The sequence below is a fragment of the Phyllobates terribilis genome, unplaced genomic scaffold (assembly GCF_046119375.1).
Source record: "Phyllobates terribilis strain yellow unplaced genomic scaffold, ASM4611937v1 Scaffold_5__5_contigs__length_657084704, whole genome shotgun sequence".
NCBI lineage: Eukaryota > Metazoa > Chordata > Amphibia > Anura > Dendrobatidae > Phyllobates > Phyllobates terribilis.
Genome location: NW_027362765.1, coordinates 545,258,058 through 545,285,817, shown reverse-complemented (window position 1 = coordinate 545,285,817; position 27,760 = coordinate 545,258,058). Strand labels below are relative to the sequence as shown.

At 42.8% G+C, this 27,760-nt stretch overlaps 1 protein-coding gene across 1 annotated transcript in view; it reads right to left on the bottom strand.

Annotated features, from left to right (window-relative positions):
• The window catches only part of LOC141271656 (uncharacterized), a 188,877-nt gene that overhangs the window by 85,093 nt on the left and 76,024 nt on the right, over positions 1–27,760 (bottom strand). The window contains exons 15-19 of the mRNA XM_073681698.1: positions 25,850–25,876; positions 24,578–24,613; positions 21,736–21,798; positions 8,990–9,016; positions 3,406–3,450 (exon numbers count right to left, since the gene is read on the bottom strand). Of these exons, the coding sequence (XP_073537799.1) occupies positions 3,406–3,450; positions 8,990–9,016; positions 21,736–21,798; positions 24,578–24,613; positions 25,850–25,876 (198 nt within the window). The remainder of the gene's footprint in view (positions 1–3,405; positions 3,451–8,989; positions 9,017–21,735; positions 21,799–24,577; positions 24,614–25,849; positions 25,877–27,760) is intronic.

The window sequence follows — 27,760 nt, the reverse complement described above, 5'->3', positions numbered from 1 at the left end:
ATCTGGTGTCACACACAAGATCTTACAGCAAGGAGATTACAGCCAGGAGATCAATGCCAAGATCTTGGAGATCAGGTAGCCCGCCATGTCCTGGCATTGATTACGTTATGAAAGAAACCAGGAGAACCAAGACATTTTGAATCACAGTAAATGAGATTCTGTAGTAGAGATAGATCCTAAAACATACAAGAAGTGAGCCTTTTCTTGACACTCCTCTCCAAGCATGGCATGTCCATGAAAATAAGTAACTTAGTCCCACATTCACACTGATTGTAGAAATTCTATTAAAGGGATTGTCTGGGAACATAAAATAATGCCACTCTTGCCTATAGGCTTTGACTGATATGACTGATATTGAAACCGTTTCCCCATTTACAGGGGTTGTCCAGACTTGGTGGTGTGCATTCTGTCATGATTCTTTAGGATTCCCAATGTGAGCAGGCGGTCACATAATCCCAGTGCGAGAGGGAGGTCACATAATTCTAGTGCGAGAGGGGGGTCACATAATCCCAGTGCGAGAGGGTGGTCACATACTCCAGTGTGAGAGAGGGGTCACATACTCCAGTGTGAGAGAGGGGTCACATAATCCCAGTGCGAGAGGGTGGTCACATACTCCAGTGCGAGAGAGGGGTCACATAATCCCAGTGCGAGAGGGTGGTCACATACTCCAGTGCGAGAGGGCGGTCACATAATCCCAGTGCGAGAGGGCGGTCACATACTCCAGTGCGAGAGGGCGGTCACATAATCCCAGTGCGAGAGGGCGGTCACATAATCCCAGTGCGAGAGGGCGGTCACATAATCCAGTGCGAGAGGGTGGTCACATAATCCCAGTGCGAGAGGGTGGTCACATACTCCAGTGCGAGAGGGCGGTCACATAATTCCAGTGCGAGAGGGCGGTCACATACTCCAGTGCGAGAGGGCGGTCACATAATCCCAGTGCGAGAGGGCGGTCACATAATCCCAGTGCGAGAGGGCGGTCACATAATCCAGTGCGAGAGGGCGGTCACATAATCCCAGTGCGAGAGGGCGGTCACATAATCCCAGTGCGAGAGGGTGGTCACATACTCCAGTGCGAGAGGGCGGTCACATAATCCCAGTGCGAGAGGGCGGTCACATAATCCCAGTGCGAGAGGGCGGTCATGTGATTGCATGTAACTAGACACAATCGGCTTCTCTCAATAGAAGTGAATTGAGAGAAGCCGGACACATCTAATTGGCAAGTGTGTGCAAGTATACAAATCGCATGCACACAATCATGTGACCTCCCACTTGCAGTGGGATTATATGACCGCCCGCTCACATTGGGAATCCTGGGGAATGATGACAGCGTGCAATTTGGCTGCATGCAGTCATATAAAGTAAATGCAGACTTCTGTCCCAAGCTTAGACAACCCCTTTAAATGGAAAGGCTGCGCTGCAATACCAGATACAGCCCATAGACTAGAGTAGCTTTATTTGTTTTATTGTTTTTTTAAATTCATGACTTTGTAATAATATACACAAGCCACAGGGCAATATTATTAATATTTTGTAACCTAGTCTGGCAATGTCCCTAAAAACATGTATACACAGTATGAAGGACTGTTATAGCCTTGCAAGTATAAATATTTTTTTTTCAAAACACATGGAATACCATACTATTTCCATATCACATAAGCTTTTGTTTACAGCCATACTGCATGTGCACCTTTCTGACAAGTGGACTCTCTGATTACATGTGATAAAATGAATGATGGAGAAACTTTTGAACAAGTGTTCCTTATTAGGTATAGATGTAGTAATTAAATCCTGCATGGAGTCATCTGGGTGTTGTACTAAGACTGCAACGTATCTCCTATTGTTTAATCTCTGGGGGTTCAATTGCTGGGACTCACAATGGTCACCTGAATGGAGGTCCTAATTCCCCTGTTTGATTGGAGTCAATGGTTGAGCATGTGCACTTCCTTGAAACTAACATAGATAGCACTGTATTTGGCTGTCTCAGTCGCATAAGTCCGCTGTCATGCTCTATAATAACAAGCAACATTGCAATTCATCTCTCACTAAAAATTGTCTTTGTTCTCAAGAACGGAAGGATTTTTAATTCTATAGTTTACAGTTTGCTTCCAAGGTTACTGGTCATCTCAGAGTTGACTGGTTTCCTAGGTAAGGAGAGCGTGCTTGCAATCTGTTTGATATATAGCTTGCATGCGCCAACTCTGAAGCCTGCTGGATCGGGGCGGCTTCAGTGCTCTCTTGCTTCTCTGATGTTGCAAAGGCAAAGCTACCACTGGCAACAACACCGGAGTGCACAGTTCGGGCCAGCCATACCGCAGGGCTGAACTGTCAATCATCAAGACTGTACCGCCTCCTGGCAAGCATGAAGCTGGGAAGCAAAGGAGCAGTGTGCTCCTCAAATCTGAAAGTGACACAAACCCTTTAATGGATGAGTTTCACACAATTATAGCTCCTAATTTGAACACGCAATTAGCCTTTACCCAAGCTGCAGCTATTCTCTAAAATCTCCCCAAAGAAAACGCACTTTACTTTGATAAATATAGGTTTCCACAGAAGCTAGCATCTTCTTTGTATACATAGATTATTCATGTGTATTTTATTCACCAGTATAGGAGCTTTCCTTACAGTAACCGTAGTGTAGGCAAGTTTTGTATTGCCAGAATACAAAATTGAGAGAGATAAAATCGCTCAATTCTGAGCCTTTAGGATACAAGTAAATGCAGCAGGGTTGTTGCAGAAATTTCTGCAAATAAAAAAAATCTGTTTCATTCATGCATGTGCATGGATTTCTTATTTTTTTTAAATCATATAATTTTTATTAACCACAAAAAACATTTGCTGCACTATCCCATTCATCTGAGTTGCACTTGCAGTAAACTATTGTACTTGTTACCAAAATAACTTTATTCAGATAAATGGAGCTTATTTTCAGTTACAGAAGTTTCTGTAAAAATATCTGCCACTTGTGAATCTATTAATACCACATTTAGGGATAAACTAGGAGTTATAGGTGTGGGGTGATTGTCGGAAATGATTAGGTGGGAGGGGTGAATAATAATACTGACAAAGTAAAGTGGTAGAAATGGTATATGATTATGGAAGAGAATGTGAAGGAAGGTAAAGTTAAAGGAAGGGATGGGTCATACCTCTCAACTTTCAGAAACAGAAATCAGGGGGGTAGCTAAAGAAAAAGAGGATACAAGATGAAAATTAGGGTTGTCGAACCACATAGGGGGTGGAAGGTGGTATGAACATTATGACTATTGATGATGTGTGAGGAGAAGGACACAGAGGAGAGGGTGCTAGTTATGGAGATAAGTGGAGGATGCACGGAGACAGCACAGAGTCAGCTGAGAGGTACACTGGGAATCAAGGGTTAAACTACAATCCATTCCTTCAGAAAGATACCTTTGCTCCATGTTTCCCTGGCATCCCCGGCATGCCTCTTTCTCCCTAAGGGTGAAATAAGAAATGAGAGAGAAGAGGATAGAGTAAGTAGAGGTAGACTAAGGTAGTGTCATGTCACTAAGTGTTTGGGATGGAAAGAATAGTTCAAAGGAGAAAAAAAAGAGATCTGTAACTCTAAATCCAGATATAACTAAGGTTAAACCCCAAATTATGTCAGTGTCAGATCTATGTAGCTGCTTTTATATTTTGAATGTGTATTTACCATGGGTTCCTTTTACTGTATATGGAATATTTTATCCATTTTTTTTCTATAATTTTATTCCCGCTGTGGTTTGTCATCAGGGTGACTTATGTAAGATTTATTGTTGACTCTGCTGCATTTTTTGGATATGAATGTACAAGCTGATTGATAGATACATGAATTCCCTAATCAATCCAGTGCAACGCGCTACATCCAACTTCCACTAGGGGGTGCTATTACATAAGGATCCAGCAGGACTGAGCTGATACATTCCTTTACATCATCTGCGGCTGCTTTCTAAACCTGAAATGTGAAACCTGCCTCTAATCATACATGGATCAGACGTCCAGCATTAGTCGGTAATATTAGCAGGTTGTAGAAACCCTTCATGTGATCCCCGTAGGCGACGTCAGGTGTGTTTTCTATTTAACTGTGCCTGCATCAGTAACATTTTATTTTATTTTTTTTTACTTTAATTTTATTTTCTGGGGTCAGTGACAGTATAAGTAAAATAGATTTTGAATACCATGAATGCATCTATTTAACTCTACAATCACATTTAATATATCTAGTTCTTCTGAGATTTGTTACTACTATGTCACCCTGACCCAAAATAAATGGGGATCTGAAGCTACTGGTCAGAAATTCAATTCTCTAATGTTACAGTTTCTATCTAAAATGTATTTTTTATAAAGGAACACTGATACAATAGCTTATGTCTAGTGCGGGGCTTGAGGGGGTGATTGGCAGACCCTAACACGCTCTTGTATAGATTAAGGGAAGGCCAGTCAGTAAAAATAAACTTTATTACATCAACCTAAAATCAATTCATTATAGGGATAATATTAAAATTCATACAAGCAGAACAAATCACATATCAAAGAATCAGAGGGAGAAAAAAAAGGGGAAAAACTGGTTAAAAATAGAGAAACTCTACAATATCACCACAAGAGGGCAGTCTTAGAAACTAAAAGCTAATAGGAAAATGCGAATACATGCTGTAGCTTTTTAGTGATACTAATCTTGGCTACATACGATGTTTTCATCGCTTTCTATTGCATTTTTTTAGTTAGGTGCAGTGACTGAAAAATGACATTTCTGCTTGCCATATAGTTAGTTAATTTTATTTTTTGATTGGATTTTTTCAGATGCGGCAATACTAAATATGTTTTCATTTTTTTTAGTTGCTTTATTTTTAAACTGGATAAAAGGGGTGATTCAAGCTTATATATTTTGTTTTTTATAATTTTAAACACTTTTTTTTATATATTTTCGTTTATTTTTTTACTCCCCACAGAGAACATGAACATGTGATTGTTTGATCAATTGTTCTACGCACTAGAGTGTTGCAGTACATAGTAAAAGTGATTATCTCCTGTGAAGCTCAGTCTATTGGATCCTTTGACTTCCCACTAGCTAGGGTCAGTGCTTGTACAGGCAGATGCCAGCGGTATAACACAGCCTGCATCTGCTGCTTGTGGAGAAAGTTTTGCTCCAGAGCCTGCTGTACACATGCAGATCCTGACACGGATGCACATTTATATACATTTGTGCCAAATGGGTAAGAAAGTCTACAAATTGATGCCATTTTGTCAAATGGAACTATTAACACAAGGTACCCAAGCCCTACAGTTTTTTATATTTTTAGAGTGGACTCAGTACAAGGCTCCATAGGCTTTGGACGGCGGAGTCGGGCAACGTCGTAGGAAGGGGTACTAAGGCAGTGTGGTTCGACACTATGGCACATGGTTTGTACTCTTTGTGTTTCTACTCACTGTCATTTATGGTTGCCCTTGTGATATAGGGGTATTGATGTTTATTGGGCAACCCCTCTGTGACTGTTCTATTTGTCTCTACCCTATTTGTAGCATTAATTATTGGTAAACCATGTGAATGTAAATATATGAAATCCTCAGATTTATCAATTGGCCTATTTATAATACCTACTGTATATATGTCATTTTGGAATACTTCTTCTGGGTATAATTATCTACTGTATATTGAAATCATGTTTGTTACCAACTATATATATGCCACTTATATTGTAATAATTACCTATGTCATTTAATTTTTGTCATCTGGAACCACACTGCCCAATCATTTTAAATTGGGTTTTTTAGGGGTTGTTTTATAGGGTTTCTGTTGTCTTTGAAAATCGTGGGAAGCGCTGGACTAAGTCGGATCTGCATGGGAGTTTTTGCTTCTCTCTTTTTATGTTTTGCAGGTATCCATTTGTGGATTACTTTGGATTCTTGGGACTGAGTGGGATTTTTTTTTTTTTAATAAATTGGTAAACCAGGGAAAGAGTCGGAGTGTTTTTTTTTTTTTTAAAGTATTTTTGTGTGTCTCGTTTTTTTTCCTTTTAGCACTAGGTTAGTAATGGGAGTGTCTAATAGACACCTCTTCATTACTAATACCTGGGCTTGATGTCAGCTGTGTTTTTGGACAATTCACAGCTGACATCAACCCCAGTTACCATTACCCTGATTGCCAACACACCAGGGCAATTTGGAAGAGTGAAGGCGAAGGGCCAGAATTGGAGCAACTCATGCGATGCTCCACTTCTGGGACGGCTGCGAGGTATTTTTTAGGCTGGGAAGGGACCAATAACCAGGGAATTTCTCAGCCTGATAATATAAGCCCACAGCAGTCTGCTTTATCTTTACTTGTTACCAAAAATGTGGGGATCCCACATCATATTTTCATTTATTTATTAGGTTAATACATGTACAGTAAGCTACACACGCATGGCACTAATTATATATCTCACAGATATCTATCAATCTTTGCACATCTTTAACACCTAAAAATCTGTAATTTCTATTCTGCATTTTATTCCGGCATGTGGCACATGGATAGCACACGGATGGCACATGGACGTCACACAGATGACACATGGATGGTACACACATACACATGGACGGCCAACAAAAAACCATACTGATAGTAAAAACGGACCGTCTCACTCGTACGATTTTTTAAGCGGACGGGTGAAGGGGGCCTATGATACTAAGAAGAAAAATATTGCAGAACTGATATTGAATGATATCCATGAAAGCTGTCAAGATACAAGAGATTTTTGAGGTTGAGAAATTTTTATAGTTAAACATTGTTATCATTAGCTCCTAGTTGTTGGATCCAGTCTGGTCCTCCATGGAAACCAGACTAGGACAGTCATTACTTCTGTGGCTGGCATCCTTGGCCTAGCATCCTGAGTGCCTCTAGCACCTGCTAAGCTCCACGACATCATGAAGTCATGTGAGTTCTAGTTACTATTATTATTTTATTTAAACCTATCCTTTTATAGAAGGAGATATAACCCAAATCTGGTGATTCTCTTTAAAGGAATACTCCACTTTCAGGAAAGTGGGCCCCAAACTGTGTAAAGTTAATAAAATAAACTCTGCAGTTGCTCACTCTCCCTGGGTTCAGCCCCGGATCCCTGCTGCTGCTCCTGTCCTGGTATTTTGGATGCAGCGGGGATGTCACATCAACGGTTCATCACCCTAGCCAGTCACTGAGATCAGCAGTGGTGCCAAGGTTGACGCTGAGCTTAGTGACTGGCTAGAGCGATGATGCATACTGTTGATGTGACGTTACCACTGCAGCCAAAATACCAAGACCAGAGCAGTGGTAGGGAGCCAGTGCTGGAACCAGTGAAGATGAGGACCTTCTGAGTTTACTATTTTAGATATTTTACACAGTTTGGGGCCCATTTTTGTGAAAATGGGCAAATCCTTTAATGTAACAAGTTTAACATGGAGGATTGGCATCTTCATCAACCTAGCACTAGTTCAAGTTTACTCTATACAGCTGAAGCACTACTCAGCAAAGTGAGCAGTTAACAATACAGTGTCTTGCGGAAGTATTCACCCCCTTTGGCACACCCTACCTGTATTTAAATATTTTTGTAATCCGATTTGCGTGTGCTGCATCAGCACTATATAGTCTAAGTTGGTAAAGTGAAGTGAGAAAAATATAGGCATAAATTAATTTTATGGGATCAAATGACTAAAATTTGTCATGTGCACATAAATTCACCTCTTTTGCTATGAAGCTCCTAAAAATTTGTAGTGCAAGCGATTACCTTCATAAGTCACATGATTAGTGAAAGGAAGCTCACCTGTGTGCAATCTCAGTGTCATATGTCATTATATATACACCTTTTCTGAAAGGCCACAGAGGCTGCAACACCATTAAGCAAAAGACACCAATAACCAAACAACACCATGAAGACCAAGGACAACTACAAACAAGTCAAGGGAAAATGTTGTTGAGTTCAAGTTAGGGTTTGCTAATAAAAAAAATATCCCAATCTCTGATGATCCCCTGGAGCACGATCAAATCCATTATCATCAAATGGAGAGAACATGGTACCACAACAAACCTGCAAAGATGGGGCCCCCACCAAAACTCTCAGCACAGACAAAGAGGGAATTAATCAGTGAGGCAGCACAGAAACCAAAGGTAACCCTGAAGGAGCTGCGGAGTTCCTAAGCAGAGACTGGAGTATCTGACTATATGACCACAATAAGCCGTACACTCCATATAGATGGCCTTTATGGAAGAGTGGACAGAAAAAGCTTTACTTACACACAAAAATTGTAAGGCTCATTTTGAGTTTGCCAAAAGACATGTGGGAGACTCCCCAAATGTATGGAGGAGGTGCTATGGTCAGATGAGACCAAAATTGAACTTTTTGGCCACAAAGGTAAACGTTATGTCTGGCGCCAAACCAACACAGCTCATCACCCCAAGAACGCCATCCCCACAGTGAAACATGGTGGTGACAGAATCATGCTGTGGGGATGTTTTTTGGCAGCAGGGATAAAATATTAATCAAATTTAAACTGAATCAAATAAATCTATATTGTTGACATGAGTGGTATAGCAATTTATACAGTAATTACTGCAATTTTAATCACTTGTGTATAATTGTGTTCTTGAATTTGTTAGTTTATATTATCCTTTAAATTAAAGAAATGTTACAATCGATGTGGTTTGACAATTTGCAGCCCAACTGTTGATCACTATGTAGGAACCCATTTTGGCTGTGGTTTTATTACTAGCTTATCTAAATTTGCATTTAGTGCCGACAATTGCGGAAATCTACCTGGTGTTTGTGTAGTCTGCGGTATTAACATATATCGCATATAGGTGAGGAAACCTGCACACTGCTTAGCCAGTCTGTTATTGCAGGACGGTCCACTTTATAGTTGTGTTTGGACTAAACAAAATGTAAGTTTGGACCATTATATCTATGGTGTCTCTGAAGTATCATTATCAAAAGCACCAAAAAATACAAATTCTGACAGTATATATGATGAATGATCAGAGTCCTACCTTCAGTCCTGGCTCTCCCTGTTCCCCCTTTAGCATGAGCGAATGAAAGAGAAGACACAACAGAAAACAATAGAGATAAAGAGCAATATAGAAATAAGATGTGATGCAAAACTAAACAGAACATTCTTAGCATAGTTTGCCATGCAGAACCTAAGAGTCTATATAAGACAAACTACTTGATGGCCTGGCATTCACTTTATTGAGTTATGTGTGGAATGAAGGCTTAGTATACAAACACAGAAAGCACAACATGCGTGTGAGAATGCAGGTATGTATTGTGTCAGTAATGTGCTGGCTCTGGGATGGAAATCCTTTTAAAACCCAAGTTTGGAAAGGGAGAAGGATGTATTTATTATTATAGCGCCCTTAAAACCCACAGAAATGTATGTACTCATCATAGGCTTGTATTAAGTTAGCACATTATTTTTAAGGAAACCTTCTATATTTTAGACTGTTGATACACTTTCAGTAAAATGGTTTTCTTACTTGTCTAGGATTAACAACGTTTTTTGCACTTTTTTTTTAATTTAAATAGCTTCACTCTTGTCAATGGATATCCACCGGATAGGTGTGACTTGTACAATTGGTATATTGGACTAGTAAAACAGATGTGCAAAAACAGACATGCACAGTTAGGGTTCATTCACACGTTAGTGATTTTTCTTGTATATGTAAAAAAAATAAAGTTTTTTAACATCAGACTTTCATCAGTGTTTCTTATCAGAGTTTTTTAAGACTTTGGTCAGTTTTTATCATCAGAGCTTCATCAATTTTTCTTGTATGAAAAAAATAATGGATTTTTCTCAAGCTTCTCCTATTAAACAGTCCATGAAAAACAGACAGCATATAGATGGTATCCAAGTTCTATAGTTCTATCTTATTGTTTCACAGATCCAAGGAATTGCATTGGTGAGTTAGATCTTTGATTTGCTGGCTCTTCTCCTATCTCTCCCTCCCTTTTTTAATTGAATCTCTGTTTAATTATCAGACTACTACACTTATCTTTTTCTGTGCTGCAGTTATACAGCACATTACTGTCTCGATTGTTTGACCACAGTATTAGGGCTTTCTCTTTGTATCTCTAATGCTGAGCTCTGAGGTACTTTCGCTGTCTTAGAATCACCCTAAAATGGCTGCTGCATTCCCTGCCTTGGCTTTTATACAGGCTATGATTATCCCTGATTGGTTGCACTATACCATGTGATGTGGTAGCTGCAAGGCATTATGGTAAATCTCTCACAGTTGAGCCTGAGGTCATATAATCCTTCTGTGACTGGTGCAATTTTCTACATTGTGTAAAAAGGCGGCAGGCGTTTTTTAGTGATTTGTGCAAATCGAATTGAAAATTGCTTGAATTTGCCAGCACATGTGAATATCATAAAATCCACTGATTCAATCTTCTCTAATCTTTACTGAACTGTAATTAACGATGTTCTTTTTATATGAATGTGATGCTACATTGAGCACCTTCGGCTCCAATTGTTCATTTTATGTATATGTGGTAGCCACTTTTCATTATTCAAACCAAACATTTAGTAGCAAGAGGTTAATGTTATGATGTTATAGGACATAGGGATGAAAATAACAAGGTTAGTGTCATGATATAATGGGGGAAACTGATGGAATAGGAAAATGTCTTTAGTGCATGTTCAATTAATTATTTTAATGTGTTTCTTATTCATTTAATGTCCACATGAGTTTGAGTGGCGTGCCTATTAAAGATTGGTATGTAACCATAATATACCATTTGATAGCAGTGTCACTGCCCTATAGCAGTTCAGAACAGTTTTGTTCTTTATCACAGATTTTTAATAGAATGATGTAAGGTCGCAATATTCCAGGTTTACATGGTGTATATACTGTATAGTCTTGATGACCAGAAGAAAAAAAAACTATGTGTCTGCTGGATGTAGTCGTATACTGTGGGTAAAAGGACACATTGTCAACCTTGTCCATCTGTTTGAGGATTGGCCTACTACTACCTTAAACGATTTCCTCATGAGCCATTCTTTGAGAGCATCCTTAAAGGCTAATGGACACCTTTGAAGGGGATTTAATGATTTCACATTTTTCACATACTTACAAAAACTTGCACTAAGTTTACATCTGCAATCTGCATTCCGCATTCATTTTCAAACCCTTGATATGCATTTTACAGTTTCATCTGATTTTTTTCTTGTGGGAGTTTCCCTTCTAGTTATATAGCACCTATATCTGCACAGCTTCTATCTTGTCTGCACTTATTGTCTCTCCTTATCAGTAGCCTATTTTCTCTGCCCTCTCTGAGATTGTAGATACTTTCCCCTCTCTCCACATTATGGAAATCTGTGTACAACTCCTCCCCCAGCATGCTGTTATCTCTAAGGGCAGGTGCAGATGGCTGTTTTCTCAGATTATGCTAATCACACTGTGATCAGACTCTGATCAGAGTTTTGATCTGAGTGTGATCTGATTTCCTCAGAGGTGGAGAAAAACAAAAAGTTTCTCCACCTTCTCTCCAATGTCAGTCCGTAAAAATTGGACCGCACTCGGATGCCATCCAACAGCGGTCCGATTTATTTCCATGGACCCACAGAGTTCAGTGGGCGAGTGCCATCCGATTCTCGGAGGCAAATCTTGCATGCTGCGATTTTTTTCTTGGACCAACTCGGTTGCCCTATAGAATAACATGGGGACAAGTGCTATCTGTAAAAACCATGGATAGTACTCGTCTGATTAAAACAGTCGTCTGCACAAGCTCTAACACTGAGCGAATAGATAGGGAGAACAGAGAGCATGAAAAAGGAGTAGAAACTCTGATTAATTTGTAGGTTTTCAAAGAGAGGCATCCAAGACTATTTGGAAAGTTGCTTCATTTTTTCATTTAGGAAGCAAATAAACAGTAAAAAAAATGAAGTAAGAAGGTGCCTTTAAGCGGGTGTCTGATCTACTTAAAAGTGTGGATGTATTTATTGAAAGGTAAAGTATAATGATATTTTAGTTTGAATACATGTTACCTTCAAAATAGATGTCATCTTAGCAATTATTAGGAAAAAATAAATTATTAATAATATCCAGTAAACAAAGGTGTCTCTGAGGGCTTACTCGCATGCTGTGTTTTTGCCACATTTTTTTCAGTGTGTTTTTCAAGGGTTAAAAAAAAACAACATGCATGCAATTCTTATTTTTTTCCCAGCGGATTTGAACTTTCTAAGTGTTTGTTCAAATCTGCTGCATGTTAATGTTTTCAGTATTTCTGTAGCATTTTTCACCCAAAAAGAATAAAAAAAGGCAGCGTCAAACAAGCAAAGAAAAATGCAAGTAAAAAAAATGCACTCAAAAATGCAATGAGAAAAATGCAAGTAACTTAATTTTGCCTAATATGGTGCAGAAAATCTGTAACATCAAAAACTCACAAAACACTCATTGTAGGAACGAAGACTAACAGTCACATACATACAGTCATGGCTGAAAGTGTTGGCACCCTTGAAATTGATCCAGAAAAGGAAGTACAACGCAAAAAAAACAGATGAAAAGGCAAATTGGACACAATTTCAGACAAAACTCCCAAAATAGGCCGGAAAAAACTGTTGGCACCTTCAACTTAAAGGGGTTTTCCCACAAGCAAAAGTTCATTCTAATGGCTGTGTCTGACCGTGTACGAAACATACCACATCTCCTGGGCAGGGAAGGAAGCAAAAGAGTATACAGACAGGACCGCAGGGGATCACAGCTGATTCTTTTTGTGAGGTAAAACATTTCCCTGCCTGTTTATAAACAATGTTTTACCTCAAAGAAATAATCATTTGTTATCCCTTGCTGTAATGTCTGTATTGTATTGTCTTTTGCTTCCTCCCCTGCCCAGGAGATGTGGTATGTTCCGTACATGGTCAGACACAGACAATTTTTAGAATGAACTTTTGTTCATGGGAAAACCCATTTAATATTTGGTTGCACATCCTTTAGAATAAATAACTGCAATCAGTCATTTCCTATAACCATCAACAAGCTTCTTACACCTCTCAACTGGAATTTTGCACAAATCTTCTTTTACAAACTGCTCCAGGTCTCCAGGTTTCTCCCAACAGAAATTTTAAGATATCTCAGGTGTTCAATGGGATTTAGATCCGGACTCATTGCTGCAATTTCAGAACTCTCCAGCGCTTTGTTGTTTCCATCCATTTCTGGGTGTTTCTTGAAATATGTTTGGGTTCATTGTCCTGCTGGAAGACCCATGACCTAGGACGCAAACCCAGTTTTCTGACACTGGGCCCTACATTGCGCCCCAAAATCCTTTGGTAATCTTCAGATTTCATGATGCCTTGCATATGTAATAGTGGGGAAGGACGTAGCCTTCCTTTGGCACTGAAGTAGTTAAAGGGAGTGTTCCCGTAGTTAAACCTCTCTGAACTGTTGGTAGGCCAAACTAAGGGGTTAGCTTCAGTGGTCCAGTCAGTAGAGTAGAGGAGGAACTTAGTGCCCTGATCAAGCCTTGAGTGTTTATATAGCTTGTTCCTGGCATAATTCCTTGTGGGCTGCAGTACTTGTAACCAGCCACAAGATGACACTGTCCCGGGTGCAGATGTCAGGTTCAGTTTGCCAGCAGTGTTACAGACAGTGATGGGGTTAATGCTGTGTGATGACAGCCCACAGAGGGTGGGCACATTAGGAAAATCTCTGCTGAGTTTCCAGAAGCAGGAAGTCATGAGGAGTAAGAGTTAGGACAGTGAACCAAACAAGCAGCCTGACTATATGGTGGCTGCTAGGGTAGATGGGAGCTCCATACCCTCAGACAGTGGGATTACCAGTGCAAAAGTCTCCCTACGCAAGAGTCCTGTTAGCCGGCCGGAGAAACTCAACGGAGGTATTGAGGACCCGGGGCACTTCTAGTCTGCAGGTAGCAGAGGAAGATAAATAGGACTCCAGGCTAAGACATGGGGGAGATATCGGATCCGGACCACTGTTGGTATTGCAGAAGAGTCTCTTGAGCTAGAGATTAGAGTCACAGAGATGCTTCACTTAAAGAGGGAACCAGGGCTGAAGATGTTGCCAGCGCCTGTGAGGGAGATAATAACCTGTCGGGCCTTATCCATTATATCTGCCTGTAAATATTGTGCATACTCCTCTTCCCCAAGTAAAGTCCAAGTTATGGTTAAGAACCTCGTGTCCTCTGAATTTATTGCTGCCCTGGTCCCTGAAGAGAAATGCCTGGAGACAGCCGTGATCGGATGGTTTGAAGTAACTGGAGAACACCACATACACAGCCACACATCAGAGAGAGGACACGTATTGTCTGTAGGGTGCCAGAGTGAGCAGGGGCTACAGCTCGCCCACAACTACCTCGCTGAGGCACCTTACACATACAGTCAACAGTCAATACAATATCTTTGAACCTCCACTTTGACTATAGGTACTGTGTTCTTTTCTTTGTAGACCTCATTCCTTTTTCAGTAAACAGAAGAATGATGTGCTTTACCAAAAAGCTCTATCTTGGTTTGATCTGTCCACAAGACGCTTTCCAGGAAGGGGTCCTTCTGGTTCTCCTGCCATAGTGTTTCAATTCTTTCAAATGCCGATGGATAGTCTGTGCTGACACTAATGCACAATGAGTCTGCAGGACAGCTTGAATTTCTTTGGAACTTCATTGGGGCGGCTTATCCACCATTTGGACTATCCTGCATTGCAACCTTTCATCAATTTTTCTCTGCTATACAAATCCATAAAGATTAGCTACAGTGACATGAGTTGTAAACATCTTGATTATATTGCACAACATGGACAAAGAAACATCAAGATCTCTGGAGATGGACTTGTAACCTTGAGATTGTTGATATTTTTCAACAATTTTGGTTCTCAATTCCTCAGACAGTTCTCTTCTCCTCTTTCTGTTCTCCATGCGTAGTGTGAAACACACAGGCACACAATTCAAAGACTGAGTCAACTTCTCCCATTTTTATCTGGTTTCAGGTGTGATTTTCATATTGCCCAAACCTGTTACTTGCCACAGGTGAGTGTAGCGTCGGCGTCCCTGCCTCCTGCTAGGCAGGGACGCTGTTCCCCTCACCTCTCCGCTCCGAGCCCGGCGCCCTCCTCCCGCTCTGCTGGCAGCGCGCGCTCCTTCCCGGCCACGGTGCTTAGGGCGCGCGCGCTCCCCCCCTCTTAAAGGGGCCGCGCGCGCCATCCTAAGGAGTCCCCGGCCAATGGACTTCACCATATATAAGGCACCTCCTCCAACATGGAGGTGCCCGAGCAATGTTGTTGCACTGTTCACTACTCTGCTTCAGCCCTCAGGTCCCGTTTCCAGTTACCTGCCAGTTACCTGCCAGTTTCCTGCCAGTTTGCTGTCTGATTCCTGCCTGTTATCCGCTTACCTGCTTGCTAGCCTGAGGTCCGACGGTCTGCCTTCCGACATCTGTCAGTCTGTCTATGGACCAGCTTGCCCGCTCACCTGGGAGCGCTCATCTGCTACCTGTCTGCTAGCCTACCTGGAGACTCCGCCGTCACGTGCTGTGACCACCTGCCAGTCCAGAGACTCTTGCCTGCTCACCTGGGAGCGCTCATCTGCGACCTGCCTGTTAGCCTACCTGGAGGCTCCGCCGTCACGTGCTGTGACCACCTGCAAGTCCAGAGACTCTCGCCTGCTCACCTGGGAGCACACATCTGCCATCTGCCTGCTAGCCTACCTGGAGGCTCAGCCGTCACAGGTCGTACCTACCCTTTACCCAGAGACTGTCCCGGTCACTTGCCGTGACCTCCTGCCCGTTCACCCAGAGACTGCCCTGGTCACTTGCTGTGACCTCCTGCCCGTTTACCCAGAGACTGTCCCGGTCACTTGCCGTGACCTCCTGCCCGTTTACCCAGAGAGTGTCCCGGTCACCTGCTGTGACTACCTGCCTGTCTTCCCTGGTCGCCACCCGCTTCCTTACAAGGACCGCCCCCTTGTATAAGTTGCTCAGAGGTTCCGCCTCCCAGACCCGTTACAGTTTGCTCGGGCCATGGAACCCGGTGGCACCCAAGCTCCCTCGCTCTCGGACCTATGTCATGAACTGTCCCGTCAGAGGTCCCAACACGAGTCCATCCTGAGTCACCTGCGGAATGTCAACTCCCGCCTGGACACACTGACTGCTCCACCAGCAACCACCGCTAGTGTCATGACTCGCAACCCGGCAGCGCCGCTGCCCACCAACACCATGGTATCCTGCTCCGGACCCCGGCTTTCTGCACCTCCTCGCTTCGGAGGCGACTCCGCTCAGGCTCGGGGCTTCATAAACCAGTGCACCCTGCACTTTGAACTTCTGTCTCACCAGTTTAACTCCGACCGGGCCAAAGTAGCCTTCATCATGTCCCATCTCACGGGGGAGGCACTGGCTTGGCTAAATCCTCTATGGGAGAGAGGAGACCCCCTGGTGTCCGACTTGCCTGCCTTTCTCACGGCTTTCCGGAAAGTCTTCGACGAACCCGGACGGAAAACCTCATCCGCATAGTCTCTGCTACGCCTCCGTCAGGGAAGTCTCACCGTGGGCCAATATGCCATACGGTTCCGTACCCTTGCCTCGGAGCTGGCCTGGGATAACGACGCTCTGGTATCTGTCTTCTGGGAGGGTCTGTCCGGCCGTATTAAAGATGAACTTGCCGGTCGGGACATTCCTACCACTCTCGATGACTTAATAACTCTTGCCACCCGGATTGACCTACGGTTCCAGGAGCGTGCCAAAGAGGTCACCCGTGTGGGGAGGTTTCCACGTCTAGCTCCTACCTTCCAGAAACCCGTCACTCCCTCCGTTTCTCCCCAGGTACAATCTCCTGAGCCTATGCAGGTCGACTAGTCCAAGATGGTCAAAACCCGTCAGGACTTACGCCGTGCCGAGGGGAGCTGCTTCTACTGTGGCAGCAAGGAGCACCGGATCCGTACCTGCCCGGAGAGGTCGGGAAACGCCTGTGTCTAGGTTCGCTCAGAGAGGTCGACCTAGACAAGAATAAATCCTCTCCATCTCTGCTGCTGTCAGTCTCAATTATCTGCGGGGAGAACCGTTATTTCGAACTAGCCCAACTTGACTCTGGAGCAGCCGGGAATCTTATTTCAAAGTCCCTGGTAGAAAAACACCGCATTCCCACCAAACCTCTGGCTGTACCCTTATCTGTCGCTGCCGTGGATGGGGGCCTCTTACCACATCCCATCCAACTCATCACCGAATCCATTACTCTGCAGGTGGGAATGCTGCATTCTGAGAGCATCTCTTTTCATGTTCTGCCTGGACTCTCTCACGCCCTCTTACTAGGCCTACCTTGGCTCCAGAAACATGCACCCGTGCTTGACTGGAAGACCGGAGAAGTCCTTCGCTGGGGACAGGACTGCCATAAGACTTGTTTGGTTCCCGTTCATCCAATCCGTCCTTCTCCTACCCCAACTAATCTACCTGGACTTCCAATTCCTTATTGGTCATTTGCTGATGTCTTTAATAAAAAGGAGGCAGAGACATTACCCCCTCATAGACCATACGACTGTCCTATCGACCTGCTACCCGGTACTACGCCTCCCCGTGGGCGTATTTACCCATTGTCCGCTGCTGAGACCCGGTCGATGTCCGAATATATTGAGGAGAATCTGGCCCGGGTATTCATCCGGAAATCTACCTCCCCGGCGGGAGCAGGCTTCTTTTTCGTTAAAAAGAAGGACGGCTCTCTCCGTCCCTGTATAGACTATAGAGGCCTTAACCAGATCACGGTGAAGAATAAGTACCCCCTTCCGCTCATTCCGGAATTATTTGATCGTCTGAGGGGGGCTAGAATCTTCACCAAACTGGACCTCCGTGGGGCGTACAACCTGGTCCGTATCCGTCATGGGGATGAATGGAAGACTGCATTCAACACCCGGGACGGCCACTATGAATATCTGGTAATGCCCTTTGGTCTCTGTAACGCTCCTGCCGTCTTTCAAGAGTTGGTCAATGACATCTTCCGGGACCTTCTCTACTCCTGCGTAGTGGTGTACCTGGACGACATCTTGGTCTTCTCTCCGGATCTCCAGACTCACCGGAGGGATGTTCGTCAGGTCCTGCTCAGGCTCAGGCAGAATCACCTCTTCGCTAAATATGAGAAGTGCCTCTTTGAGCAGACCTCGCTTCCGTTTTTGGGCTACATTATTTCTCAGACAGGCCTCCGAATGGATCCAGAGAAACTGTCTGCCATCGAGAAATGGCCTCAACCGGAGGGATTGAAGGCTATTCAGCGGTTCCTGGGCTTCGCCAACTACTACCGCCTCTTCATACCGCACTTCTCTTACCGGACTGCCCCAATTTCCGCGCTCACCCGTAAGGGCACTAATCCCAGAGAGTGGCCGCCCGAAGCAGAGGAGGCCTTTCTTTCTTTAAAACAGGCCTTCTCTTCCGCCCCGGTGCTGCATCGCCCGGACGGCAACAAGCAGTTCTTCCTGGAAGTTGACGCCTCCTCCTCTGGAGCCATTGCGGTACTTACCCAAAAATCGTCTTCCGGGAGAATGGTAACTTGTGGCTTCTTCTCCAAACTCTTCTCCTCTTCTGAGCGCAACTATTCCATAGGAGACCGAGAGTTATTGGCCATCAAGCTGGCATTGGAGGAGTGGCGTTACCTACTCGAGGGGGCTCTTCACCCAGTAATAATTTACACTGACCACAAGAACTTGGCTTACCCCCAGCATGCCCAGAGACTTAACCCGCGCCAAGCCCGGTGGTCCTTGTTTTTTGCTCGCTTTGATTTTGTTCTTCATTTTCGCCCGGCTGACAAAAACATCAAAGCGGACGCCTTGTCCCGATCCTTTCTGGTGTCTGACCTCGAGGAAGAACCTAAACATATCATCGATCCCGCCAGAGTAATGCAGGTGGCTCCCGTGAGTCTAAATCGTCTCCCTCCCGGTAAGACGTTCGTATCGGTACCTGATCGGGAGAAGATCCTACACTGGGGTCATTCGTCTAAACTAGCTGGCCACGCCGGTCAGAAAAAGACCCTCCAGCTTATTACCCGGCACTACTGGTGGCCTACCCTGCACAAGGACGTAATAGACTTTGTCTCTGCCTGTGTGTCCTGCGCCCGCAACAAAGTTCCGAGACACCTGCCAGCCGGTCGCCTCCTTCCGCTTCCTGTACCTGCTGCCCCCTGGCAGCATATAGCTATGGATTTCATAACTGATCTCCCCGTCTCTGCCGGTTGTATGGTCATTTGGGTGGTCGCTGACCGCTTTTCCAAGATGGCTCACTTTATTCCCCTGCCAGGCCTCCCGTCTGCACCCGAGCTGGCTAAAGACTTTATCCGCCACATCTTCCGTCTTCATGGCCTGCCCCTCCACATCGTGTCGGATCGTGGGGTACAGTTCACCTCACGTTTCTGGAGAGCCACTTGTAAATTGCTAGACGTCACCCTGGACTTCTCCAGTGGAGCGGATCAATCAGATCCTGACCAGTTACCTCCGGCACTTCGTTAATGCCCACCATTCTGACTGGGTGGATCTCCTGCCATGGGCCGAATTCTCTTACAACAATCACGAGAGCGAATCTTCTTCCAAATCCCCGTTTTTTGTAGTCTTCGGTCAGCATCCTCAGATCCCATTTCCCGTCTCCACCTCGGTGGATAATCCGGCTGCGGAATCTCTTGTTAACAAATTTTCCTCCATGTGGGAGAGTACCCGGTCCGCACTCCTTCAGTCGTCCGAGCGTATGAAAAGACATGCTGACAAAAAACGTCTGGATCCTCCTCAATTCCGTCCAGGGGATAAGGTCTGGCTCTCGTCCAAGTATGTCCGGCTCAAGATTCCTTCCTATAAGTTAGGGCCTCGGTTCATCGGTCCTCTGGAGATCATCAGTCAGATCAACCCGGTGGCCTATAAATTGAAACTCCCGGCCAACTTGCGGATCCCTAACTCCTTCCATGTATCTCTCCTCAAACCCGTGGTACTTAATTCTTTTTCCAAGTCTACAGGTACGCCTCCTGCTCCGGTTTCCGCTGAAAACGAGTTTGAGGTAGAGAACATTCTGGCCACAAAAAGGGTAAGAGGAAAGACCTTTTTTCTAGTAGATTGGAAGGGGTTTGGTCCTGAGGAGAGAACGTGGGAGCCCCGGGAGAACATCCATGCCCCTCTCATCCTTGCTAAATTTCTGTCTGGCCTAAAAAAGGGGGGGCCTAAAGGGGGGGTACTGTAGCGTCAGCGTCCCTGCCTCCTGCTAGGCAGGGATGCTGTTCCCCTCACCTCTCCGCTCCGAGCCCGGCGCCCTCCTCCCGCTCTGCTGGCAGCGCGCGCTCCTTCCCGGCCACGGTGCTTAGGGCACGCGCGCTCCCCCCCTCTTAAAGGGGCCGCGCGCGCCGTCCTAAGGAGTCCCCGGCCAATGGCCGGAGGACTTCACCATATATAAGGCACCTCCTCCAAAATGGAGGTGCCCGAGCAATGTTGTTGCACTGTTCACTACTCTGTTTCAGCCCTCAGGTCCCGTTTCCAGTTACCTGCCAGTTACCTGCCAGTTTCCTGCCAGTTTGCTGTCTGATTCCTGCCTGTTATCCGCTTACCTGCTTGCTAGCCTGAGGTCCGACGGTCTGCCTTCCGACATCTGTCAGTCTGTCTATGGACCAGCTTGCCCGCTCACCTGGGAGCGCTCATCTGCTACCTGTCTGCTAGCCTACCTGGAGGCTCCGCCGTCACGTGCTGTGACCACCTGCCAGTCCAGAGACTCTTGCCCGCTCACCTGGGAGCGCTCATCTGCGACCTGCCTGTTAGCCTACCTGGAGGCTCCGCCGTCACGTGCTGTGACCACCTGCCAGTCCAGAGACTCTCGCCTGCTCACCTGGGAGCACACATCTGCCATCTGCCTGCTAGCCTACCTGGAGGCTCAGCCGTCACAGGTCGTACCTACCCTTTACCCAGAGACTGTCCCGGTCACTTGCCGTGACCTCCTGCCCGTTCAACCAGAGACTGCCCCGGTCACTTGCTGTGACCTCCTGCCCGTTTACCCAGAGACTGTCCCGGTCACTTGCCGTGACCTCCTGCCCGTTCATCCAGAGACTGCCCCGGTCACTTGCTGTGACCTCCTGCCCGTTTACCCAGAGACTGTCCCGGTCACTTGCCGTGACCTCCTGCCCGTTTACCCAGAGAGTGTCCCGGTCACCTGCTGTGACTACCTGCCTGTCTTCCCTGGTCGCCACCTGCTTCCTTACAAGGACCGCCCCCTTGTATAAGTTGCTCAGAGGTTCCGCCTCCCAGACCCGTTACAGTGAGTTTGAACGAGCACCACATGCTTGAAACAAAGTTGTTTAGCCACAATTTTGGAAAGGTGCCAAACATTTTGTCCGGCACATTTTTGGGGTTTTGTGTGAAATTATGTCCAATTTGCCTTTTTTTCTCTCTGTTTTTTTTTCTTTTTTTTGTACCAATACGCACAAAGGAAATAAACATGGGAATAACAAAACATGTGTAATTGCAATTATTTTCTGGGAGAAATACTTCATTTTCTGGTATAATTTCAAGGGTGCCAACACTTTCAGCCATGACTGTATATGTGATTGGTGGTTAGAATGATAACATTACAAAATAATAATAATGTATATAATATACATTATGCTCATTCAATATGCTGAGAATCGGCATAGTCCATTATAGAGACATGCAATATATTATATATACTGCAATATATATTATCATATTATCTATGTAGTCATATTCATAGATACATATCTGTAATATTAAGATAAATGCAAAATACAACATCACTATTATATATCACCAAAGCTATTTATTTAATTGGTACCTTTGCACCTGCATACCCTGGAAGCCCAGGTGCGCCCGATACGCCAGCTTCACCCAATTCCCCCTAATAACAGGACAAATACATAACTGAATACACATGCCAAACTACCCCAATTATGCAATTATGCCAACATTAGAAAACAGTTGTCTAGTCCCTAATTTATACCAAACATGCTCATTGGTATCATATGAAATGTTTTCGAACTCTAAATGCCAGGAAGTTCATTAGGAGTCAAAGAGCATGACATATAATCCCCTTTCATACAACTAACAGGTCAAAAGGGATCACTAAAGATCAGCTAGCTTTGATACTATCACTTGAAAGGGTTTATCCTTATGGCAGTGTCCTTTTAATTCCAAGAAAACAACCGACGCAGACATAAATATGATAAGGGTACCTTCAAATATACACTGCCTTTTTCCTTAAGTTTTTATTTCCTAAAAAAACTGTGACTGAATGTTCAATGAAAGCCAATAGTGATATGGTGAAGAATTGCCTTCTTGTTTGGTGCATTGTTTGGGTTTGTGTTTTTCCCAAATACAGCACACTCTAGACATTGTGTTATTATGGTGATTGCCATAGGTTAATCTATTGAAGATGAAAACAGACAGAAAAAGGGATGTTACAAATGTATGAGTTAAAAAAGCAAAAGTCTAGTGTAAAATGGTTATAAAAATTACATGGTGTTCAAGGTAGGCATGGAAACATGTCATTTCCCACAATAGGAATGATTTTCTATGTAGACATAGCTATAACAGTAGTCATTATTGGGAATGTTTAAAGCGCTACATCCATACACTGTGGAGCTATGCTTTCTTGTTTCCTTTTTCCTTTCTGTATGGAGCTTGAAAATATGCCATATGTAAAGAATGCCATTGTGTTTTTAAATGCAGAATCGCATTAAAAATCAAATTATCAAATCCATAACAAAAAAGGCAAGAAAAGAGGAAATGTATAAAGATGCAACAAAACACAATAATTAAAGATGATTGCTATTGCATATTTTGGTGTGGATACCTGCATGAAACACAAGAAAAAGGCACAGTGGAAATTACACAATTTTTTTGCATGTGGGAACAAAGCTTAAAGGGAATCTGTCAGTAGGATCAACCCTTCTAAGCCGTCTCATAGAAAGATGAAATAATACCATGATGTCTTATTCCAGAGAAATCCCCGTTTTCCTTATATGTAAATGAGCTATTCCAGACTGGCTGGACACTGATCTGTATAAGAATCTGCCTCTAGAACTCATTTTAAAGGGCATCTGTCAGAAGGCTTTTGCTATCTAATCTGAGGACAGCATGAGGTAGGAGTTAAAACACTGAATTCAGCGATGTGTCATTTATTAAGCTGTGTGCTGTTTACTTACACTGAAGGTTTCATCACTAGGAGATTATCATTGCCAGGTTTGATGTGCATATGACTGGGAGTCTGACTGCACCACCTCCTGTGATAAGCAACACACTGTCTATAGACTAAGTACATAGAGAGCCTAGTGTGGGCGGGGTTAGCTTTCTCAGCTGTGCTGCATTCTACACCTAAGAACTCTGATTATGTCAGAATGGCTGCATCCTGTAAGCTAAGTGATACATCATTGGAATCAGGGTCTCTTTGCCTACATTATACTGGTCTCAGATGAGACATCAAAAACCTGCTGACAGATGCTCTTTAAATGAAACGAAGCATTACCAGTGTGATGTGTAATGATTGACAGTGTCCTTATCTACATGTATGAAGGTATCATTTTATTCAGCTTCCTATGATCTACATGCCCATATAGACAGCTTATGAGGGTTGTTCCTACTGACAGATTCCTTTTAAGTTGTATCATGGTTTGCCTCAATATTGGCTGTGCAGGAAAGAATTATTAAAAAAAAGACAAAGGAAACCTGAGATGTAGTTATAAATAAATGTCCTGGACAACTTGAACTAGTATAGTAATAATAGTGTTAAATTGCTAATGTCCTTTCTCATTCCGGAAGACAAGTGTTACCAGAGTACATCAATGACATATTGCCTAAAGCCATGCATGAAGCAATATACCTTGCTGTTCTTTTAATGTATGCCATTATTAGGAAACCCTTCTTTAACAGATTGGTAGATTGTAAATAATTATTGTTACAAAATATATTTATAAATTTACACTATGTATATTATTTGTGTCTTTTCTACATATAGCATAAAATATCATGTTTTACTAAAAAGACCAAACTGTGAGATTCATGTCAGTGTCCGCCCTCTATGTTTCTGCTCCCATCACCTGGCCACGTCACGTCTTTGTCGCGGGCCACGCTGAATGATTATGCAATAGTTTTGTGCTATCATGCTAATGGTGGTCCAGCCCTGGCCGGGAGCTCTGGAGTTAAAATTTTGCTTTTAGATTCCTGCTATTAATCCAATGTGGGGTTGTTGGCTATTTAAGATCCTGAATGCCTGCCCCTATTGGAATCTTGGCTAACTTCCAACGATGGGTATTTAGTGCAGTTTCGACACTGTGTATATTTGTGGCTCAAAAGACGTAGTGTCTTACAGTTCCAGCAAAGTGAGTGGATTACAGTATAGAAATCTCACGCTGACTGTGCTTTTTTTACACAGCATGATGATTTTTCTATATTTTTCTAAACCTAAAAAGTTGCATATATTGACTAATGCTCAAACAATGAGTCACTAAGGACAATTTCCATTCCATGTGGAGGTGGATTTGTAGCTATAGTGATCTGTAAGTATCATTCTAACAAGCTGTGAAACCAGACATTAATGCAATGTTTATTCTGTACAATGTTTTTATATCCTTTGTCTCCCTTTATTGTAGCTAAGTGTTCGAAATATTGTCATTTTTTACCTTCCTTCCTGGGATTCCTGCAGTCCCTGGCTCTCCCTGCAAGAAAAATAAACCCACAAGTGTTTTTCTTTTTTCAGGAAATGAAATGGAAATAAACATTTGACAGGCTGTTGATGCTTTCGAATCAGCTATACTTCAATAATGTCCTATCTTACATCTAAGCTGTGCAGTCATTTTTGTACATCAGGTAATAGCGCATATCACTTTTCAGAGAGTTACCTTGTCAGGAGGTAAATATAAAAAAAAAAAAAAAATATATATATATATATATATATATATATATATACAATGTAAATATAAACAATTAAAGGCGCCATCCTACTCTTGAGTAACAAAATATTGCAAATTGGTCAGCACATGACCGACCACTGCAGCCACTCAGTGGTCAGCAGCGCTGGGGTCCTGGGTTCAAATCCCACCAAGGACAACATCTGCAAGGAGTTTGTATGTTCTCCCTGTGTTTGCGTGGGTTTCCTCCGGGTTCTCCAGTTTCCTCCTACACTCTAAAGACATACTGATAGGGAAAGTAGATTGTGAGCCCCAATGGGGACAGTGCCGATAATGTATGTAAAGCGCTGAGGAATTAATATAAGTGAGTAAAATAAATATATTAAGCCAGAGACAGGTGATCAAATGAAATGTTATCTGATTTCTAAACTCTAATAATTTCTAATTGGAGGTATTTGCTAATATTATAATTATTACACCTACTACAGATTGGGATAGGATCTTGGAGATGGGAATAACCCCTTAAATACATCTGATAAAGTTTCCCTGGTTAATAATTACACTGTGTCAGTAAAAATTGGATGCAACATGATGATTCGCATCGGATGCAATTTTTTTTTACGCACCCATAGACTTGAATGAGTGAGTTTCATCCAATATATGGAAGACAGTGCATGCTGGGATTTTTTTTTACTATGTCTTTGTGAAGAAACTATTATCTGAACAGCCCTATCGAATGACATTGATAAGTATGCGGTCTGATTTTTGCTCGGATGGTACGTGTCCGTATTATTCACTCATCTGAACGAGCCCATACTAGATTCATGTCACCCATTGCGGAGAAGTATTGGCAGTAGTCAGTCATTTAACCAGGCAGTCAGATGCTGTGTGCTCATAGACAAAGAACAGGGAAACTGCCAGAACTTCTGCACTGGATGGGCAGGAAAAGCCTCAATATAATGCTATTTTCTCTTTGCTGTTGTAACAACTATGCATTTTTTATTTAACGGCTGTAGAATTATTAGAATTACTAAATGTGTCTACCTTCGATCCCGGAGTTCCAGGTAATCCCTAGGAATAAAACAAACAGGAGACACGATAAGAAATACTAAATGCAATAATAATGTCAGTAAAGATGAATTCCAGTCATGCTTTGCTCAGTTAAGCAACCAGATATTGCTGTTTCCCATAGATTTAAAGCCCTGTAGTGGCATCATGCCATCAATCCCTCAACAATTTTAACTAAAAAAACTGAATCATATAATACTTAAAATGTAAAAAGTGTAAATCCACCCTTAGGCAGTTTATGTATTATAGAAGCATCAAAATTTGTATCCTCTTAATATATTGCAATCGTCATATTATATAGCACTGTGTACTTACAATTGCTCATTTTGCCCTTCTACACAGTTAATTCTTCTCTTTTTCCATTAGGTCTATGACATCATGTGATTAAAAACTGACTAGCTGAATTCTTCTAAGCTCTATGTAGAGACAGGAGATCAATTTTCCCTGTATGAGTCATGAGTCACTGCTAAAGTCCCTGGCAGGGGTGGGGGGAGCAGCTGGGTCAGAAGTTGAAGAGGGGAATGATTTTTGCAGGGACAAGATACTTCCTGTTTCTACATAGAACAGAGAAAAGAGAAGAATTATCTTGATAGAAAGGCAAAATGAGCAATTGTAAATACACAGCTATATAGTATGATGATGGCAATATATTAAAGGGATAGCTAGATTAGGTGAGCATATAGGCCCTCGCTCCATTCAAAATTCTGCAGGGTTCAGAGCTAAAATTCTCCAAAATTCTTAGTTAATTTAATATCTGTACAGAACTTTCACCAGTGATTTTACATTTTTGGAAGTGTCATCTCTATCCTCAGCACCTTAGAGTAATATGAAATAGGTGAAGGCTCCATATCAACACAGTAAATTTGGAAAAAAAGGAATTTGCAGAAAATTGATCATTTCAACTTCAATCTCCTTCATGAGAAAAAAAAATACAGAAAGGTTCCTTCCAAACTGCGTAAAGAATCTTGAATGTTACCTTGTTTTTTTATTTCTTGCTTGCTATTTTCCCACAGGAAAACATTGAAGTTATATGCAAATTGTGATAATAAAACAATTTAAGTCCAAGTCTATGTGTCTGGGAAGCCTTCTCCAAAGAAATAATTGTCCCAAAAAAAAAACTTTGTAGAGATTTTCAATGATGATCAGCAGATGTTTGAATGCAGCTCTGATACATAAGGGTACATTCCCATGAGTCAGAATTGTGATTGATTTTTGTACAGATTAGAATTTCTGCAGCATAATACAGTAGTAGCAAAATGGATGTGATTTAAAAAAGTTTCCACATGCTGTCAAAATTTTCTGCACAGAAATGAAGTTGTGGTGGTAATTTTTAAGTCTGCAGCATACCAAATGCTACTATAGAAAGGATTTCTTGTAGATTTTCCCCATTGACTTCAGTGGGGAAGTAAAAAATTGCAATTAAATCCTTGCTAGAAAATACCTGTGAATCATGCAATATTTGTGGGTGAGAAATTTGTTTAAAATAATCATACTTAAAAAAAAAAATCTCAGTATACTCACCTTCTAAGGCTATGTGCACATGATGTCCTTTTCAGGTGGATTCTGTAAAGAATCCACCTGAAAATGCATCACAAAAGCAACCCATAAAATGAACATAATGCACAGCAATGTCCAAACGACATTGCTGTGCACATATCCCCTCTCATGTCACTTCTTTTAACCAGTTCTGAGTTCGGAAAACCTGATGTGGTTAAAAGACGTGACATCATTATTCTTCACAGTTTAGGGCTAAAAAAGGACGGTGGCTGAGCTACATCAAGAATGATGGCAAACCAGCCAGTGAAGCCGCTTCAGTAACACAATTGCTGGCATTTTCCTGAAACACCTTTGCCTAGAAAAACGTGGCAGGTGCACCGACATCTAAAA